The sequence below is a fragment of the Hyposmocoma kahamanoa genome, unplaced genomic scaffold (genome assembly GCF_003589595.1).
Source record: "Hyposmocoma kahamanoa isolate Upper Pololo Valley unplaced genomic scaffold, ASM358959v1 63, whole genome shotgun sequence".
NCBI lineage: Eukaryota > Metazoa > Arthropoda > Insecta > Lepidoptera > Cosmopterigidae > Hyposmocoma > Hyposmocoma kahamanoa.
The window spans coordinates 3,827,834-3,849,176 of NW_020653851.1; the positions used below are offsets into that span (position 1 = coordinate 3,827,834).

The window sequence follows — 21,343 nt, forward strand, 5'->3', positions numbered from 1 at the left end:
ATAAAAAGCTTTGTAGTCTATATAACAAAATTAAGGAGTCATGAAAATGTTCTTTGCCAAATTTTTATTGGTAATTCTGTTTTATTATTGTTTTATTTCATCGCAATCAAAGTGGAAGAAAATAGAACTCTATTGTATCGAACTACAGTCGCCTTCGCGATGTTCGTGTTCCATAATGATCATCAATGGTTATGATTCCACATAGCTAGGATGAATCCAGATCGGTGGATAACGAGGATCATGGAGTGGCGGCCATGGGCCAACACGCGCCTTAAGGTTGTCTAGGTAGCGGCATAAGTGGAGAGATATGGAGGAGGCCTATATCCGAAAACGGAGAGAGTACAGGTTTCATAATTTATGCCGTGTTAAATGGTTTGTTATATTTTTTTGTAGGCAGGGGAGATGGGTGCTCTTTTATTTATATAGGTACTGGACATGAGTAAAAAAAAGTAATAAAGATTGTGAATGCTCTCACCCTTTTTTAGATATTTGCGTGGCAGAAACCATCTTTCTCTGTGTATATCTAGTAGTTTCTTTGCTCCTCTGGACATCTGTATTAGATTTATCGACAAGGCGCTTCACTTGTTGTCCTCTCATCTCCCTTTGTAACATATTATCGCTGTCTTTTGAACGGTCCACTTTCATTCCCACCAGAAGGTCACTGCAAGTGTAAGAAGGTATGATTCTTAAATTTATATTTCTTAAAACGAAACAAAAGTAGTTTGTTGTAAAGGTTTTTATTGTACAGGTGGTAGCACATCAAAGTCGACATTGGCGGATCTTGTTCCATTGCAATGTAGACGATATTCGAACAAAAGTGTATGGCTTGATTGTGCAGTTGACTGTATGCAATATCCTTTTTTTAAATGTATTATTCAAAATAGTATTAAGTACAACAAAAATAAAATTCTTTTCATTCCACGATCAAATGAGTCAGCTGACGCTTGTTGTTGCAGCTGGCTAGCCGACTCTTTTTCATTCCTGTACTTCACACTTGAGTTTTATATTTGTGTATACATATAATAGTAGTTTGTTCCCATAAAAGCAACATGAGTTACAGCTGAATTTCAAAATTCAGGAATACAGAAATTTTAATACATTATTTCTATTTATTTAAATTTATTAACATTCAGGCTACATAGACCCATAAATGTATACCTTATAGACTAACGTACATAATAATACTTGTATAAGAATACAATTATTTACACTTATGGACTATGATGTGTGATGGAACGCGGGTGTCCGATAACCAGCTTTGGAAATGTTGGTACATGACATCCTTCAGCCAAAACTTCTCCTTCATGAAGGTACGACAGATGGTACTTTCACAAATGAATTAAAATTCACATTGTGGAGGGCCTACACCTGCTCAACCTCAGGGTAACAATGGCTTTCACATAGTATATATTCCACAATATCTGCAGACTTTGTGGAGTAATTTATCTCACTCAATTTTTATTTGAAATACTTATATTTAAAAGAAATTTATCATGGAAAATCAAGACACAAAAACAGAAACAATGTAAATCAAGATACAAAAACAGAAACCATGTAAATGTTAAACACAAAATACCTAAGACTAGTGGACGTTTGGTTGATTTTGCCAAGGACCTTAGATAGGAGCTCCGCTTCGGTCTGCTTCACATCACCACCAATTGCCTGCGCTACTTCCCCTGCTGCTTTGGTTATACTTTCCTCTGTAATGTATATATGGAAAATCAATTAATTGATGAAACCATGTGCATGTCTCTAAGGAACAGTTTAATTGTTCCTTTAGTAGGTGCTTTAGTTTTGTAATACATTACATTTTTTATTTAATAAGTGCTACGAATTTAATTAAATCTTATGACATAAATCTTATTTTTAAACAAGGTCTTCAAATTATTATATTATTTGGGCTGAAAAACAAAAAAAAAAAAAAATAAAGTTCTTATATACCAAAATGAAAACAAACATGCCATATCAAAATGTAAACAACATTCAATATCATTATAATTTTTAATAGCAGTAGAGCTCCTGGTGAAAGAGTTCGTCCAGGGGTAGTATGTGCTGCTACCTTACCTATTCCTGCCACTAAGCAGTAATCTGAGCATTACTGTGTTTCGGTTTTGATTGGCAAGGGTGAAATTGCAGGTAAATGAGAGGCGCAGTAAATTTGATTTTATAGATTATGTAAGGAAAAAACTTTAATCTCATGTAATATCACCACTTAGTATTGAATCACTTGTTTTTTTATAGCAATCAGCAGCAAAATCACAAAACCGATTTTATTATACAAAACACAGTTATTCCAACTACGATCCATTGAACTAATTAATTGATTTGTAGTTGGCAGTAAAGTAAACTATCTATGGTTGGGTCAATGATCTGTTTGTTTAATTTTTTGGTACAATGGATTAGAACAGACTATAGGTTTCAATGCATTAGTATTCTAAAGTTAGTAGTATATCTTCAAAATAATTTATACTATATGAATAATAAGTGTTCATGTATATTATTAATTATCGTATTTACTCAGGTAGGTACATGTACTTGCCTATTTTTTCAGTCTTCACTTCAATCTCATCAGCAAGCTGCTTATGCCTCCTAGGTCTTTCTGGGGCCACAGTAAACTGGTCCTCGTATTCTTGCTGACTTATTTTCGGCTTTTCCAACATCATCTTCAATAATGCTTGTATCTTTTCAGTGGATTCAGAGGCCTTTTTTTCTTTCTTTACTGATGTGTTTGTTTCTTTAATCTTACTTTCCGGTGCCCGTTCATCACTGCCTGAAGGTTTGTCTGATAAACTCCGAGCAATTAGCCTAAAATCGCGTCTAAATCTAAACCTAAAAATTTCAAACTTTTTTATTGCATATACTTTTTTTTAATGAATCATATTGTATTAATGTGTTCATAAGTAATAAAATTATGCACCTGGTTAACATTTCGGGGATTTATTTACTTTTAATTTGTTTAAAAATCACTAACAAAATACACACTTCGCCTTTATTTGCTTGTTCTGAAATGAAGAGAGGAGAGAATTTCTCATCAGATTATTTGAGGTTATGTCATGACATGACGTTTCGTTTTTCCTAATTTGACACTTGGTACTGGAAATAAATTCCAAAATTTCTCTGGAACGGAACGCACAACATATTTCTGACTCTGTCTTGTCTCTCGACGACGACAAACGTGGCTTTTCAGCAAAGGTTCAGTGATTTATTATAGGTCTAATTAGCCCTTGATTACTCGCGCGGTGTCCCTTTGTTAGCCCATGAAAATTTATACGTTTATTTTTTCTTAATATTTGCGGGTACACCGACCACGCTCTTAGTAGCTTTCTAAAATATTTGGCGCGCCATAAAACCGTTGCGTTATACATTCTAAATGGCATCGGCGGCGCACTGAGCGTTCGAGTGGTCGCGGCCGAGCCACGACCACAAGCTGCGGGAGTGGTCCGCGCTCGCTACTAGCATCTCTCGACTACCGCGCACACTCGGCCTCAGTCGCCGGCTTCTCCCTAACCGCCATTGGTGCCGTTTTAGCAACTTCGTCGATAGATCTAGGGTCTTTTTGACTCGTATTATTTTTTTTAAATATAAAAGTCTAGACCCTTCAATGAAAGTAAATCTTAAGTTAAAAATAAAGTTATATTCGTTTGTGCTATTTTCATGTCCAACCCTGGTAGCACCAACGTCAAATTTGGCAAAATGGAGGATTTCTGGCCACACTAGTGGCCGCAACCAACCACTTGTGGCTCCGTCAGAGCGATGGGACGAGTTGTATATTTTTCAACTCGAGTTACTCGAGTAGACGTGATTGCTAACTCGAGCAGTGACCGTCAGGACAGCTGGTCACCTGTAGCGTCTGGCACTGAGTGTATATTCAGGAATTGCTACCTATTTGTTATCTTTTCTAAATAATTGCTATTATACCTTTGATATATTCTGAGAAATTTAAAAAAATAATTGACCAGCCTTTCTGATATCAGGATGGCTGGTCGCCACTTTGTTCAGCATGAAGAGAGTAGATTTTCCAGAAGTATGTATTACCAATTATTGCTACCTATTTGCTATTTTCACGAATTAAAGATATACGCTTCTTATCTACATTAGTTAAAAAATATAACCGATTGAAAATTTTACGAAAAGTGCCTGCTTAAATTAAAAAAGCGAAAGTTTTTAGTGCTTCATTGCCATAATATAAAGGGCAGGCGTTCAACGATCCAAGTTTTTAAGTTAAGTTTATTGTTTTGTACTTAAGTGAAAGGTGGTGCATGATGCTTATAGATATTTTTTTAACAAATATATAATTAAATTCTTTGTTAATATTGCCTTATAATGATTACCTACCCTATCGGTTTTATCCATCAGCAACCTTACCGGAATAGTTCGCTTCAAAGTAATTGTTAATCGCCTGCCCTTTATATTATGGCAATAAAGCACTAAAAACTTTTGCTTTTTTTAATTTAATCATCACTTCTTCGTAAAATTTTCAATCGGTTATATTTTTTTAACTAATGTAGATAAGAAGCGTATACATTTAATTCGTGAAAGTAGCAAATGCGTAGCAATTCTTGAATATACACTCAGTGCCAGACGTCACAGGCGACCAGCCATCCTGACGGTTACATTTAAGTTGACTCGACTCGATGTCTGACAGAACACTCGCGAGTCGCGAGTAGCGAGAGCGATGTGGCGTAAAAGTTCCGACGCGACGAGTTACCGAGTTGGGCAACTCGGTTCGAGTTCACAGTGACAATATACGAGTCGAGTTATTTTATTTATTTATATACACTCCCGGACACATATTTCGAACCACCTTGCATTTTTGTATTAAATGCCCTAAGATTAAAAAATATGTTTGATTGATTAGAAACTATTAATGCAATTTTGAAGCTGGTTTACTAAACGTCATTTCCGAAATTCATATCCATATTCCATAGACCATAATCATCAGTGAAGAGTACCTGGCTCCACTGACGTGGAGTACAATGCAAATGTTCTCGTGCAAATTGCAGTCGCGCCATTCGATGAGTTCGTGTCAATTTGGGCCCGTTCGCTGGCTTATGTGGAGTTAGACCACGTTCCTTAAGTTTCCTTCTCACAGTTCTATGGCTAGCAGCCACTCCATGAAAGTCTCGAAGCTGTTCTTGGATCTGTACTGAAGTCAGTTGACGATTTCGTAAGCTCGTGAAGATAAATCGATCTTGCCTTTCCGTTGTCACTCGAAACCGTGGTCTTCGTTGACGGCGAACATAGCCGCCAGTCTCTAAGTACCGATGGTACACCTTTGCACAGCGGAACGACTTAAATGCAGTTGTGTACTTACATTGCGCTGACTAAATCCAGACTGCAAAAGTGTCACAGCGTGTGCGGCTACTTCGGGCGCAGTGTTCATAATTCCTTCGAGAAATTTGGTTAAATATAGAGGAAAAACAATGTAATACTCCTTTATTGTTAAATAAAAAAATATTGAAATTATTTCGTTTTGACTTGCACTTAGAAACAATGACGAATCACAACTTTTCTCCGTGTTTCGAATTCGTAAATTCAAATTTGGAACAACAACACACCATAATAACGGGGAAACCTGCCAGCATTAAAACTGCATAAAAACTTTTTCTTTAATAAAAAAATATTTTATACTCTAGGTCTTTTAAAATAAAAATTCAAGGTGGCTCGAAAGTTGTGTCCGGGAGTATATATATTTTTTTTCCTTTCTTTATCCTGCGATCAGCCTTCCTGGCTATAAACAGATGGGTTGTATGAAGTTCATATTTATTTATGTATAATTATCAAACAGTATTTTATAAATTAAAAATAAGTTTTTTTTAAATAACTTGATTTAGTATAAATGGGCGGTGTTATTGAAATTATTATTCAGGCGTAGAATCCTTGATCTCTGTTCTATTCAGTATTGTGATTGCAGTGAAATATTACTTTGACTTGAAAGCGAAATTTCTTCAATTTCATTTTGTCCCAGATCGAAATGTACTGAATAATGTTTTTTTCTACGTTAATTATTAACGTCGAGGTATTTCCAATTAACTAAGCACACGAACGTATTTTACAAATAACTTTGCACCCGTCCTCGGTTTTTGTAAAAAATCCCATGCAACGTTTTTCTTAATTTCCAATACCAACTTAAAAACGTTACCGAGCCGGGGAATCACCGATCGGTTGTCGGTATAGCGATTCGTATGACGTGAATCATGTGATAATTCGATCTCACTCTAACCAATAGTTCGGTCCGCTCAGCACAATTGGCCGGCTGACCGCTACTGGTTGGTCGAGTAGCGGTCGGTCGTACCCTCAAATCACAATTTTTTTTATCAGCAGTGCGCATTTCACATATTCGAAAGTTAAATATTATCAGTTTAATACTCTTTTCTGCATTCATAGATAAAATAAGATTATTTAATCATAAATGATAACGATGATAAATGTGTTTGTTTTTTTATTTAGGTGTGTCTAACAAATTAGATAGCAATATATGGTAAAGAATCTTTAATACACGATTATTTGAAAAAGTAGTATCTGTAAAATGATCATTCTCGGACTAGTGTTCGTTCTCTACCTAATTTCCGTGGCAATTTTTATTAAAGTATTTAATTTTTTATTATTATTCCACGGAAATTAGGTATAGTGATTTCGGATTTGGCCATCTACGCCCAGTTGAAAAATTATACTGTATGTGTAATAAAAGTCGTTCTTTGATGGATTTAATTTCTTCTTATAATATGATGAAATAAAAATTGTCGTCCTCCTGTATTACTTACACTCAGATATGGGCAGTGGGTTAAAACCCAATAAACCCACCCGGGTTTTTACCCATTTCTGCTCAAAATCGTAGGTGAAAACAGTGAATATGGTATAATTCCAAAAAGAGGTAACTCCACACACTACCCACCTTTGATTCAATTCTGAGGACTTATAATTACTAATAGTATACTAGAATGCTGTGAAGTGTATACGATAACGACTTTTTATATTAGATACATTTCAATGCGATTTCCAAGTCAATCGATTTAATATAGAAAGACGAAATATGTAAGGAAACAAGAAACATTTAGTATTATTTTTATTTGTAAGTCAATGATTATTATCATTACATTTGAACAATCTGGATTTGCAAATATTTATAACAGTTAAGCCGATTAAAACCCGGGCAAAACAAATTGCCAGGTTAAAACCTGGGCGCTTGCCATCTCTGCATAGACTTCACAGAAAGTATCTGTCACAATAGGCAACGGTGAATATAGTGAAAGGTTTGAAGAGTAGAGACGATTTAAAAAATCGTAATCATGCCTATCGCGCCCTGTTGGAAAAACGATAATTCAGTTTGAAAAATTAAAAAAAAATTAAATATTTAGTTACTCGTTTATTGGTGAACGTTGTGGGGTCACCTACAAAAGATTACAAAATTGACATTCATTATTACAAAATTATTAATCCATATAAGCTTTCACACTAGAAATATTAAGAAATACCTTACATTAATTGCAAAAACAAATTTTATAATTTCTACATTCCTATATATTATACTAGTGAGAAAGCTTTTTATGTTAAGAATCAAAATGGCGTACAATAACAAATATGTCACGTAAAATTATTACTTAATTATATTGCAGTATGTATTTATATCTAAAATAGATATCACATTTGTTTTTCAACAATGACTTAAAGTATGTTTCGTTTCCTCTAAAAGAACTTTTAAGTATTTAATAATAATTATGTATAAGGTGGTATAAGTACGTAGGGGGCAACATTTTTTGTCACTTATAAACTAAGAAAACGCTAGTTATCAAAACCCGTAAAGGCATCATATTACATGTCAGATGTTTAAAATGATATATCATCTCATTTTTCGTTACATGTCGTGCGTAATATTTTGGTAAAGTAGTCACCACACATTAAAGCAGGTCAGTTTTAAATTCATGTAATAATAGTGAAAAGGAACTGACTTTGACTCAAGATGTGAAGTGCTAAAATGCAGGGTTTGAAACTATAAAGATGTTTATTTTCTTTTAATTATCATATAATTATACACGCTGATTCATAGTTTAATTCATAAACAACGAGAAAGCTTGATAGACATGAAGATTTTAGTAGCAGTAGAGCTCCTTGAGAAAGAGTTCGTCCAAGGTAGTACTGCCACCTTATCTATTTCTGCCGCCAAGAAGTAATGTCAGCATTACTGTACTCCGGTTTTGAATAGTAAGGGTGCTGGTGAAATTACAGGGACTTGTCAACTTATGTTTCAGGGTAACGGGCGCAGTGGCAGTGCCGCTCAGATCTTTGCGATTTAAAGCTCTGAGTGGCACTGCAACTGTTATGGACAGGCGTGTAGCTTATCACCAAGCGCACGACTTGTTCGTCCCGTCACTTGATATCATGAAAAAAGAAAAATTTTTGAGAAAACGAATTGGTTTGTGCCTTTTTTGAGATTGACATTTGACGCCTTTGGATACGAACACATGACACGACATTGTTATTACAGTGGCAGCATTTTAAAGTTCTAGTTAATTTTATATATATCATAATAAAATTAACAAGGGTATATTTATCACTTCAAAACCTGCTAAAATGTAATAAAGCTTGTTAAGACTGATGATATACGGAATTTCGCGCGTCTGGCAAGTAATGTGATGTCTTAACGGGTCTGACACAGACACCATTCATAAATTAGAATTTTAGTTATGTGTAATTCGTGTCGTTGCCTGCGTAACAATTATATTATATACCCTACGTTTAAACAACTTTCTTACACTAGTAACAGAAAAAAAATACAATATCAAAACAATAATGCTCAATTATTAACCACATCGTCACTTACCATCAGGTGAGATTGTAGTTATTCGCTTACTCCTTCTATTAAATTTAAAAAAGTAATTATTTACTCATATTAAGTATAATTATAAATGTAAAATTATTTGTATAAGTTGAAAAATGCAATGCTTTTGAGCAAATTCTTAAGTATATTAAATGCTTAAATCAAAATTAAGTAGTATTTATTTTTATACATCTAAGGAAGTCCGAATATATTCTAGCGCAATCAGGTAATCTTACTTTTTGATATAAACATATATACGTTACGTGTAATCTCATAAAGACGACACGTTTACGTCCTTGAAGAGCCGGTGACTTATTGCGAAGCCATATATTTTTCTTGATCTATTTTTATTTCTTTTGTCTTCAATGAAATTTGCAAAAATGATTTAGATAAGAAAATGACGAAAGTATGAATTACTCAAACAGATAGGAAATAAGTAGTGTTATTTTGCTAACGCATATATTATCGGCAATGTATGTAATCCGGTATTCCATATAATACCTCGGTATTCTATACAATGCCTAAAACAGTCAGTTAATGTATGTAATAAACTTGTTTAGGCATTCTGTGCAATATCGAGCGTGTATAAGGCAATATCCAGGGATTTGTTTAAATGTAAATGCACATAGCAATGTAATAATAGCAAGTGTTTGTGTGTTAAGAAGCATATCGTCGTGGATATTGCAAATTACGCGTAACTAGCATCTGATTATGAGTTTCCATTTCGGTAATATAGTGGTCAAATCAAACCCGCGTAAACGTCGTGGCCAGTCAATGTTATCAGTCCGTAGACAACATAAATGCTTACTATGCGAAAATGAAAATCATAGCCATTGAAATAACAAAGTAATAACGTTAAATCCCTATCCTGTGAATTTTGGTTTGGTGCAGATACACATCTTTTACCAATACTACATACGCGGATTTGTACTATCCCCGACGATATTGCACCTCCAGATATCATCCCCAGAGTTCATCTTGTAAGAACGATTAATTAGAAGAATTGGTGATTCAATTACAAATGATATTTGTTCACGAAAAATGCTTACTTTTTTTCGAATAAAATATTTATAGTAAGCAACAAAAATACTGATACCCGATATGCAAAATTCCGTTCCCGACAATACTTAGACTATACATACAATGTCTAGTAATGTTATTGCCACTGACATTGCCTAAAGGAGCCCGGGATTGTATAGAATGACTAGGTTAGAATACCTAGTCATTCTATATTACACAATCACTGAATTATATACATTACTGTTAACATACACACATATTATTTCCCCTCCCCGATTAGTTTACATACATACACTTTATGGTGGAATTTAAATGGAGCTTAATACATATACTTGACGCCTTTTCCCCATCGGGGTAGGCAGAGACAATAGCTTAATATTTATCAAATACATTACAATGTAACAATCAAAAGCGATCTTATGGTGTATACAGAGACTTTTCACAGATGACTACTTTGACATACTTAACGCTAAATTTGGTTTTACTCGTGGTACTAGCCAATAATAATGAGAGATCAAAATCTGGACTTTAACATAAAGATATCAATCTTAACACGTTTTGCATAGTTGTGGCTATGTACAAACTAAGTTCGGCATATTAGTGACTAACTTTACAACAAAAATTAAGTCTTACTGTAAAAATATTATACATTGAGAATATTAATATAAGAGAGAGAAATAATGAATATTAATATTTCTACTTCTTATTGGTTTAAACACAGAAGAAAGAAAGAAAAGACACGAAAGTATCTAAGATATATACATTGAAAACTGGCTTCTCTCGTACATAACAGGTAAACAAATTAGTGGAAAAACGAAACGCTAGTTTTAAAAATAGCTTTTCTCAACTACATGGTCATTTTTAAATAACTCATAGACTTATATCAGTTTGAAGTGTTCTTGTATGTATATTTGTGTGTTTGAGTGCGTACGGTTGTGTGTATGTGTTGTAACAAACTACTTTCGTTCAATCGACATCTAAAAATCGCCCCAATGTTTCCCTTCTCTTCAAGCGTCACTTGGAGGGTAATCAGCGTAATTTTTGGTGAAATGTGCAGGTGAAGGGTTACAGGTGCAATGGCAATGTCCCTCAGAACTTTGCGATTTAAAGCTCTGAGTGGAAATGCAACTGTTACGGACGGGCGTGTCGTATAACACTTGTACGTCCCTTCACTTGGTATCATAAAAAAGCTGTGTTGTGTGAATTGCTAATTGTGGGAAAACAAAAGTTATTTACAATAATGATAATAAAGCCTTGTGTAGTTTTTGAGTTAATTAAAAGTAACAAATTTCAAATTAAAGAATTAACTATCTTACACTATAAATGAGCACGTACAACAAATGCACTGAGACACCGAATTAGCACCACTCGTTAGGAGGAGACTGTTTACCAAAATACGAATATTTTACAGGGCTAACAGGTCCAATAATTACTTATTTTTGTATATGGAAGTGTAGCAATGACCATTATTAAAAATTTTAAAGAAACATTCAGAATGTAGTTTTACTACCTTCCATAGATTTTGTGAGTTTTATTGGTCCCTTTTGTATAATAACTAGTATAGACCACTAATGTGATGTAATTGCTATGTACATTATGGCACTGAAATCACCTCAGTAGAATGTCCATTGTTATATCTCTAAATTGTTCACAGGGACACTAACTTAGATCTAAGTACGTAGATGGATCATTAACGTAGTCATAGAAGTAAGTATACCATATAGCACCTAAAATAAAAGATATAATTCTTTGCGCCAATCTACAGGCAAAGTTACCTTATGGCTGGATTAAGAGTATCCCAAAAGTACATGTATTTGATTAACATTCTAAATGTTGTGAAGTGTGAAATGTATAGTACCCGTCTATAACTTACCTTTACCTGCAACTATTGGACTATTGAACCATTTTATATGACGACGTATTAAAATAAAAACGCAGCAGATGACAGACAACTTAGGGGGCCTATTGAAATTTTGGCCGTCACAATTATGCAAATTGCGTTCGGACTTTATATTTTTGTTAGGGATTTATTTATGTCGATTTACAGGTAAAGTTTAAAAAATGTGTATCAAGTAGTTTTAAAGAATATGTAACTCTAAGTGACCATAAGGTATATTTGCCCAAAGACAGGCAAATTTAAGTACAAACACAACGGTTTTTTATCACGTGTATTTCGTGATTTACGGTGCCGCTAGTGGGAGAACGGGAGAGCAAAATTGCGTCTATTCCTTTCCCTGTTTTCACAAGAGCTGTGGTACATGCAAGCGACGGTCACACCGGCGAACATAGCGGTGGATTCTCATCTACACATATGAGTGAAATCTTGCTCAGAACTCACATGACAAAGTGCTTTTATTGCTATATGAATTTTTCATCAAATCTAAACCTAGTATCACAGCTTCATTAGGAACTAAGTTTGATAAACCCAAAGTAAGTATAACCCGCCCTTAAAGATAGTGTTCTGTTTTGTTCACGTTGCGCTAAGTTCACAACGTCTTCTTTGTGTAATCGGGTTATAGTCTGTATTGAACAAGACATGTGCGATTTTCCCACTGGTCGGGAGGTGGAGTCGTCACCGGTGGCACAGGTTGACAGGTGGCGAGGGTTTTCACCTGGTTGACGCGCAAAGAGGAGGTAGCATGACGGCGCGTGCGTCAAATAGGTAACCTGTGAAGTTAATGAGAAAAAGATTCAATAAAAAAAAAACTTATTTGCAAAGACGGGTCCGGACATCAAGTTGTGTCACAGCACGTGTTAAAGTATGTAAGGTATCGATCAGACTTGCACAAATTTCAAAAAAAATTCATTTACCAAGCGCGTTGTATTTAGCATCCCTGTTGTTTGGGGGTATTAAGACCAGCCGTCGTTCCCACATGACAAATGCAAGTTTCCATTGTTTCATGTTAGGCATTTTTCGCCTCGTGTGACCTCGACAATCTACTAGCGGCTATTAGAAATGCTACGTGTGTCGCCCAAAACGTACTGGTTCATTGTTAAAAAACTCCACGCGCGCGGGTGGGTCTGTGATACTTTTTTGAACGATTAAATTATTGTCAGATTATACATAGACAGTGCGATTATCATATTGTAGTATGACATAGTACAAATATCATATTGTATTGGTTTTTGTAAGAGTATTTAAGTGGACGATTAAAAGCCGAGTGGTTAAAGAATTCCATGAGTTTATAACAGCACTACACAAATACTGTTACACTAAGTAATATTTTTACCTGATTTTTATTTAAAATGCAAAGACCATGACGTTTTAAAACGTAGCATTAATACGCATTATAATATAACTGCCTCCGTCGCCGAACGGTTACCTTGCTGGACTGCTATGCCCCAGAAATATTTCTATAGCCAACATTTATTTCTCTCGTGTGTTTGGGTGGGTGTAATGTGTGGTTGTCTACGTGTGTGTCCCGTGTCTGTGGTTTTCCTAGTACGGGGCTATGGGTGTGTGCGCGATATTATTATTATTATTACAATATGTGTTCTCTTTTATTTTAAAGGTAGGCATACTACTACGTAACACACAAGGAACAAAAATAAACTGGCTCTTGACAGCCATCTTCTCAAAGTCCCAAATTCAATTAAGGGAAAATGTATACGCTTTATACGTAGATCCCTGATGACATTCAAAATTTGCCTTTTACAAAGTTAATACAATTTCTGTTCAGTTTGATGATAAAAATCCAAGGCTTTCGTTTAGATATTTCAGGGTATTTCTGCCTATGATATTTTTATATAATGATTGTATACCATAAATGTAAAACATTGGCATTCAAGAACTCCTCTGATTTCTTGCTTATTTTTCTCTAAAATGAAGGGGAAACACCAGACTGTTTGGTGGTATAATATTAATACCCCGATAGCATATTATCGGAAGTATTATCGCGGGCAGTAGTCACTTTAAGACAAGTAATAGGCACTCTGTAGTGGTGTTTACTCATTTAGATTTGTAAATAAAATGTTATTTAGGTATAAAAATATCATTACTGAATGTCGACTTGATTGCTTATCGTTTGTTTAAAATAAATTCCTTTCATTTATATACACCTTTTTTTTGGTGATTTTTGGTGCATTATTACAGTGTGTGTGGATTATCTATGATTTGTTTTGAGCGCATACGTCACTTGTGTGGGTGTATAAGGAGTTTGTCAGTGTTCGTCATAAAGATGTTAAAGAAAGTGTAAAGAAATTAAATGAGATTTCGTCTCTATTACTGGTTGTATACTCGATGTGTGTAGGCGAGCCAAATCCCGATACGCTATTAATTGTAGGAGTGGACACTACAATTACTAATAACTTTTTACCTCAGCCTTGGTAGGCCAATCATTATCATCATCAACCCAATTTTACGTCCTGCCTTGGTAGGTCAATGCCATGTAAATAAAATTTGCATATTTAAAACTATATAGAATACAGCAGTATTTAACTATGACAGATGACGCTGCTGTAGTCTCCATAAAATAGTCAGGGGTTGTGATTGTTGAAAAAGCAAATGAAAATGTAGTTGATTTGTATTTTGTATTATGTCTAAATAATCATGTTTTTTTAAGGATTTTTCGTCAACACCTTCGAAATGCGTATTGTGACGAAATGAGATGATAAATAAATAAAGACTTAATCGACGAAAATGATGTAATGGCTCGAATCGAGATATATAATTAAATTGGACATTTGTCATTCTTAGCAAAGTTTTTAAAAGATATATTCTATTAATGACTTTTCCTAATCTATTTATTATTAGGATAAGATTTTACAAATAGTAACACTATGTTGAAAAATACACTTTATGTCATTTAAATAGTATTGTTTGATTTGTTGCCTGTTTTTTTTTAATATTAGGTAACTTGCGATGATAGGTGCATTCGTGATTAGTTGTAAAAAGGGGTAAGGCAGACGCCATGCTACGTGCTCTATAGAATTTAGGTCCAATTTAGGACTAATGATACTCAGTTGTTCAGTAACTTTGAATCTAAATTTCTGACATCTGCTGGATATCTGAGGCGGTCACCTACCGAAATTCAGCAGTTTGCTGTCGGGCGGTGATCGACTTAACCGTTATCATTCACAATGGTTTACATTTCGTATTTCAATGCGAACCTACATTTCAGAAGATGAGGTGTGGGGAACCGCCTCTCGCGTTCCACAACCTGCGCTCTTCAAATTAATATGAAATGAAAATGGAATAAAATAAGAAAAGGCGGAAAACATTTGAAACAGATCCGACGTCGACAGGCGCCCGATGGCGACTGACAGGGCAGCGGGCGGCGCGGCGGGTCGTTAAACCGCTGGGCAATTTTGAAATATTGGGATCAAGTTGAAAACCAAAATTTACGAACGTTCTCTGTAGTACTCAAAGAGAATTATTTCCAAATAAAAATTATGTGATATTTTATTCTGAAATAATAACATTTTCGACTTTCAATTCAGCCTGTTTTCAGGATTATATATGTTTTGGTGAAGTACATCCTATCGTGTAACAAATTCGCACGTTCTTTCGTTCTTCATCTTCCTTAGATGTATCTTATTTTTTTGTAACGCCGTTATTTAAAAGTAAATACCTAAACCATTTGATCTAACAAAACAGTTTTCCTCCTTCGACTACGGTGACTCCCCTTAAACGCTCGAGGCCTTTGACATGTAGCCAGCGCATGTGCGAGTATCTGGAGCATGTTAAATTAAACAAAAACATATGTTAATATTGTTGAATGTTATTTAAGAGATATATGGAGATATTTTTGTATATAATTTTATTTCACGTTTAATTACTTTGCCATTGTACAAAGTACTCGTTCTCTTGTTTATTTACACGGAATAAAGTTCACAAACAAAAAAAAAGTGACATAGGTAAACCTATTCGTGGAAATTATGATTTTGTTAATTAAGCACCGGTTTGCACTGTGGGCGTTGGATGTGGAGGTTTCGATTCCCGGTAAGACAAATTTGGGAAATGAAATCTCCTAAACTTCTCGAATCCTGAATTCTGTTGTTCTGGTGATAGATTACATTATAATATATACACAACAAAAGTCTAATCTAGGAATCAAGCAAGTTTTTACCAATTACTGAAAGTTTATTATAATTAAGTATTCGGTACTTTGAGTATCCTTGATTGAAATAAAAAATATTTTCTACTAGGACTTCCCCTCTCTCTCTCCAACAACAGTCTCTAAACAACAAGCGCGACGCGGTTTTAAAACCACTTTGACCACCACCACGTTTGACAAATGGATACTAAAAATTAATAACGTGCTAACCCACAAGAACTCGAAAATTGAGATATTAATGTCAAATTGTAGATTGTCGTCTCGTCTACATTTTACAAGCGTAACTAAGTGATTTGAAACCTCCAAATAATAAAAAATGGTAAAAACAGTTGTTATAAATCCATTAGCCATAAACACGAAAAAGATCTTTAGGCGCCATTTTCTCAAAACTATGATCGTGTTTTTTGAATTTTTATTGAATTGATATTCCAATATTTTTACGTGAAATTACTCCACTAGTTTGTTATAATTATTAATACAACGATCGAACACTCAGAAAAAATTCCTTTGATCCGGCCGGATTCGAACCGACGTCTTCTAGCATACCGTGTCAGACGCTATACCAACTAAGCCACGGAACGAACCAGCAGACCTCACGCATTTTTCTATGTGCTTGTTGTCGTGTCTTTGCATTAGGTTTTTCAACGATTTTTTAGTCGTAACGCCATCTATGAGAAATCTATGAAAGTTTTATCACCCAGTTAGATACCTTTACAGCCCTACCGGCCCTGGCGAGAGATGTCGCTATTCACTGTATTTTAAATTTTTATTGAATTGATATTCAAATATTTCTATGTGAAAATACTCCACTAGTTTGTTATAATTATTAATACAAAGATCGAACACCCAGAAAAAAATCCTTCGATCCGGCCGGATTGGAACCGACTCCGATTATTATTAATAATAATAATAAATCGTTTATTTTCTCCCAACATATACATCGTGTAGTCTAGGTACTATAATCGTTGATCGTCGTCTGTGTGAGTGTGTCTGTGTGTGTTTGTGCGCGCGCGTGTGGGATGTGTGTGGGATGTGTGTGTGTCTCTGTGTGTTTGTTTGTCTGTGTGTGTGAGCGTGCGCGCGCCCGCGCGTTTGCTTGTTGCTTATCAGAAGTCGAAAAACCAATAATCGAAGAGGGAAACGAGTTTTTGAGCGGAGACCACGGCTCGGCTAACGTATTGTAGGACGCCCTTTAACCAGATGGAGTGACGAAAGGCCGTTGGCAGCAGATGGATGCGATAGACAGAAGGCCGGGTGAAATGGTGCCCTTTTTATACACACTCACAGCCCTGCACTAGGAAAACTGTGTCGCGGGCGCCATGGACACACACGTAGACAACCACAAATTTCACTCAAATTCATGAGAGAAACAAATGTAGGCGATACAAATATTTCTCGGCCGAACCGCATTGTATCCGTTCGGCCACGGAGGCAATTTGGGAGAGCCCAGCAGTGGACTGCGATAGGCTGATGATGATGACCATTCAGTCGCATTTTTTCAATAGATGAACAACACTTGTTTACAATTTCAATTTCGTCTGACGTTGTGCTTGTTGTGTTGTTGCTGTGTGGCCGTCGCACTAGTAAACGGACACATAGCCTTGCAAACAATTTGTACTGGTTTTTCCCTTTACATACACACGCATATAATAAACAAACGCGTTTGGTTTGGGCAAGCTTACTCGCGATGAACCTCAACCGTGTAGATAGGTCTTAAAAAATAATAATTTAGATTATTACCTGAGCGTAAATTAGATACAGCCCATTGTCTTTGATGACGACGTGATCGTTGTTGAGTAGGATCTTAGCCTCGCTGTTCTTCGTTGACACCTCTTTGTCGCGCACCCACGGTCCGATTAATGCTGTGAACAACACAAATTATTGTTTAAAAATGGGTGAAATTCCCTGCCAGTAGATTTGTTCCTTGAATGGCAAACTTAGGCCTTTTCAAGGTGAGAGTGAATAGGCATTATTTAGGCGTGCATGCTCCATCATCGACCGCATCGACACTTTCCATCAGGTGAGATGGAGATCAAATGCACAAAAAAATAAAAAGTTGGAAATGTAAATAGCATTATTTAAATAAACAAATGAAAAAAAAAACACATTTAACAAAAGAAAACCACAGACAAAATGTTTTTTACACGACATAATGTGGAGTACAATGGACTAAACACAATGTTTGAACTTAGCATTTTAATTAATTAAATTACACCTCTTTTAAATACTATATTACTTTAATAATATATTTGATCAAGAAGTTTAAGTTGTTCTCCAACAAAAATAAAAAAATGAACTATGCGAAAACGCGTATGCGATATTTTCACTCTAAGGCGACGATGTGGCTTTATATAGATTATAAATTACATGAGATTGAATTCGATTGCGGTTGTAATTTCCTAGTTTGTTTTGATATTTTCACAAAAACGCACTTAGAACATTATTAAAATTCACAAGAATAGGTATTATTCATAAGGAGAATGGACTTCGTAGCGGTAATTTAATTAATATTATTACAGTTTGTAATATGATACAGTTTATGTAACATTGATCGTAATAACAAACTCGTATTATCAATCGTCACAGTTATGTTTTGTCCTTGGGCCATAAATACAGCTTTGATAAAGGTATATCTGTCCAAATTTTTATGTCTACTTTGTATTTGATCAGATTAGTAGCTGTAGAACCCCTTGTGAAAGAGTTCGTCCAGGGAAGTACTGCCACCATACCTATTTCTGCCAAGCAGTAATGTGAACGTTATTGCATTCCGATTTTGAAGGGGTGCTGGTGAAATTACAGGCACATAAGACTTGTCAACTCATGTCTCAGGGTAACGGGCGCAGTGGCAGAGCCACTCAGATCTTTGCGATTTAAAGCTCTGAGTACCACTGCAACTGTCATGGACAGGCGTGTCGCTTACCACCAGGCCCACGACTTGCTCGTCCCGTCACTTGGTATTAAAAAAATATTTAAAAAAAAATGTAAAAAATTAAAACTCGAAGTTCAATCGACAGGAAAAGCAGTTTCATGAGTTGGAAAACAATTGTTCTGTGAAAAATAATATTAAGAATTTTTTTTATAATATTAAGTGACGGGACGAACATGTCGTGCGCCTGATGGTAAGCTACATGCCTATCCATAATAGTTGCAGTGCCACCCAGAGCTTTGAATCGCAAAGATTTGAGGGGCACTACCACTGCGTCCGTCACCTTGAGACTTAAGTTGACAAGTGCCATGTACCTGTAAATTCTAAGTAAAAAAAGGAAGTTTTAGAAACGTCCCTATTGTACGCGATAGTAATGCTTTTTTAATACATCCCTATTGTACACGATGTTACAGCAACGTGCGCACGGTATAAAAATACAGCTTTACCTAACTTTTAAAGTAACATCGACTCTTATATTACCTATACAAATAAGTTATGACCTAATAATAAACAAAGCAATTTATTTTATAATTTGAACAACATTGGCGTTTGAGTGTGTAATAGTATTGCAGTTATCAAGCTACCTATCTACTTGTTAGATTACGGTACTTAAGGCGAGTTTATAATGGCAATTGTCTCTTTCGAGCACGTATGATGTTTCGTGCACAAAATGTTGCTGGTTTTTGTGACGCTGGGAGCGCTGTACAATTTAGCATAATAAATTTTTGAACACATATTTTTCGCCGTTGTTGCCAGCGACTATTGTCCCTATCAACCCGTGGTAGAGGTACAAAAGATCATAGACAACACAGGTAGTTGAAATTAAACGAAAAAAATCCACAGGTGTATTTGTAGCGCTTACAGGCAACACTATGTAAAAAAATATATAGCACTCTTTGTTTGAGTTAGCGTTTGTGTGACCGCTGTATTTAATTTTCCTTACACCACTTACTTCAACATAGTTGTATTAAAATAGTTGTAATTAAATAAGAGAGAAAAAAAGTAACAATATAAAATACTAACGTAAAGTAATAGTAAAATTGTAATAAACAACAATTAGGCATAAATTTGTGATTAACTCCTTTTAATTTACACTTAGTCTTACTTAACCTTTATAAAAAAAAAAATCGAAACTAAATAAAATATATTTCTTTTATGAATTTTGTGACTAACCAAAAACGTTTGAAAATTTAAAAATTGTAGCAGTTAAACATTGAGTAAAATTTAATAAATAAAAAACTTCTCCAACAAAAGTGGACAAAACTTACACGCATGGAAATTAATTTCTTATTTTCAAATTATGAATTAAAACAAAGATTAAAAATAACCGAGTACACTTTCGTGTATTACTGTAGTATCCCATTAAAGTTTACAAAATGTGTTAGGGGATGATTGTAATTTTTGTATAGAGCCTTACTATGAAGCCGCCCCTCTGATCTGAGTTTCTAGGAATGTATGTGCGAAATTTAATTTGAATTTCACCATAAGCCTTTCGATGAAGGCAAACATCGTGATGAAACCTGCAGGTCTAAGAAGTTCACAACCCTCGGAAAAAGTGTGAAGTCATCAACCCGCATGGGCGGGCCATTTTTGGCCTAAACAGCGGGACGTATAACTTTGTTGACATTGAATAAATAGTACGGAGTCCCCTCTGAACTCGCGAAAATAAATCAGCTGTCCCAGAAATTGCCGATCGAATACATCCAATGCATTTTGATCGATACACGGTTGATTGAACAACGGCGTAAACATATTTAAGTACATAAAAAGTGACATAGCCACTCTATAGCGCGTGATACAGCAATCGTGCGCGATTGAGCGCGCGTGTTAAGATATAGGGAGGAAAAGGGAAAGACTCATCAGTCGCGCGCGCCATCGCGCACTCCAACACGCGGTAGTTTCACGCGGTTTATCATGTGTGATTAGCCTTCACACAGAGCTCTCTTTCTGTTGCAACAAAAACGAAAACGAGCAATCGCGCGAGAAATAATGTTAGCTTAAAAAAAAATCAAACAGGTAATCGCGCACGATTGCGCGTGCAGGCTTTCCCGTGCTGTAAAGTCACTGTGTAAAGGGGGCTATTATTGCTCGAGTAGAGTACTATAATATATAGAATTAGTTCCAAGAACGTATCTAAACTTGTGCGCGACATGTGCCTGAGCTTCCTAGGCGGAAATAACTTGTTCGGCCAAATGCCCGCTTAGTTAGTATCACAAACACGTAACACAAATTTTTAGAGAATCAACGCCATGGTTAGTTATAGATCAGAGTGACTAAGTAACGCGGACCTTATTCAATTGTTAAAAGAGAACATTATCGTACAATCAACTGGACAATTATATCTTAGAACTCTAATGTTGTAGTTGCAATGCCTAAACTAAGTAAATGAGTACCAGTGTTTTAGGAATCTTGTTTGTGCATACTTTCTTTAGTGTTTAACAATTACAACTATTTCATTTAAAAAAAAACCGACCTCAAAAGTTCGTGGAATAACATCTATTTGCCAAGCTTCATTGAAATCGG

The 21,343-nt window shown here is 35.4% G+C and overlaps 2 protein-coding genes across 3 annotated transcripts in view; both read right to left on the reverse strand.

The window, feature by feature from the left end:
• LOC113229874 (28S ribosomal protein S31, mitochondrial) overlaps positions 1 to 5,374 on the reverse strand; it is a 7,038-nt gene extending 1,664 nt beyond the window's left edge. Inside the window, exons 1-5 of the mRNA XM_026463552.1 lie at positions 5,315 to 5,374; positions 2,918 to 3,002; positions 2,540 to 2,829; positions 1,577 to 1,700; positions 476 to 661 (exon numbers count right to left, since the gene is read on the reverse strand). Coding sequence (XP_026319337.1) covers positions 476 to 661; positions 1,577 to 1,700; positions 2,540 to 2,829; positions 2,918 to 2,928 — 611 coding nt within the window. The 5' untranslated portion in view covers positions 2,929 to 3,002; positions 5,315 to 5,374. The remainder of the gene's footprint in view (positions 1 to 475; positions 662 to 1,576; positions 1,701 to 2,539; positions 2,830 to 2,917; positions 3,003 to 5,314) is intronic.
• Positions 5,375 to 9,043: 3,669 nt separating this feature from the next.
• Positions 9,044 to 21,343, reverse strand: part of LOC113230356 — a 16,045-nt gene continuing 3,745 nt past the window's right edge. For both annotated transcript variants that reach the window (XM_026464253.1, XM_026464252.1), the window contains exons 5-6: positions 17,635 to 17,756; positions 9,044 to 12,505 (exon numbers count right to left, since the gene is read on the reverse strand). In XM_026464253.1, the coding sequence (XP_026320038.1) occupies positions 12,242 to 12,505; positions 17,635 to 17,756 (386 nt within the window). In that variant the 3' untranslated portion in view covers positions 9,044 to 12,241. The remainder of the gene's footprint in view (positions 12,506 to 17,634; positions 17,757 to 21,343) is intronic.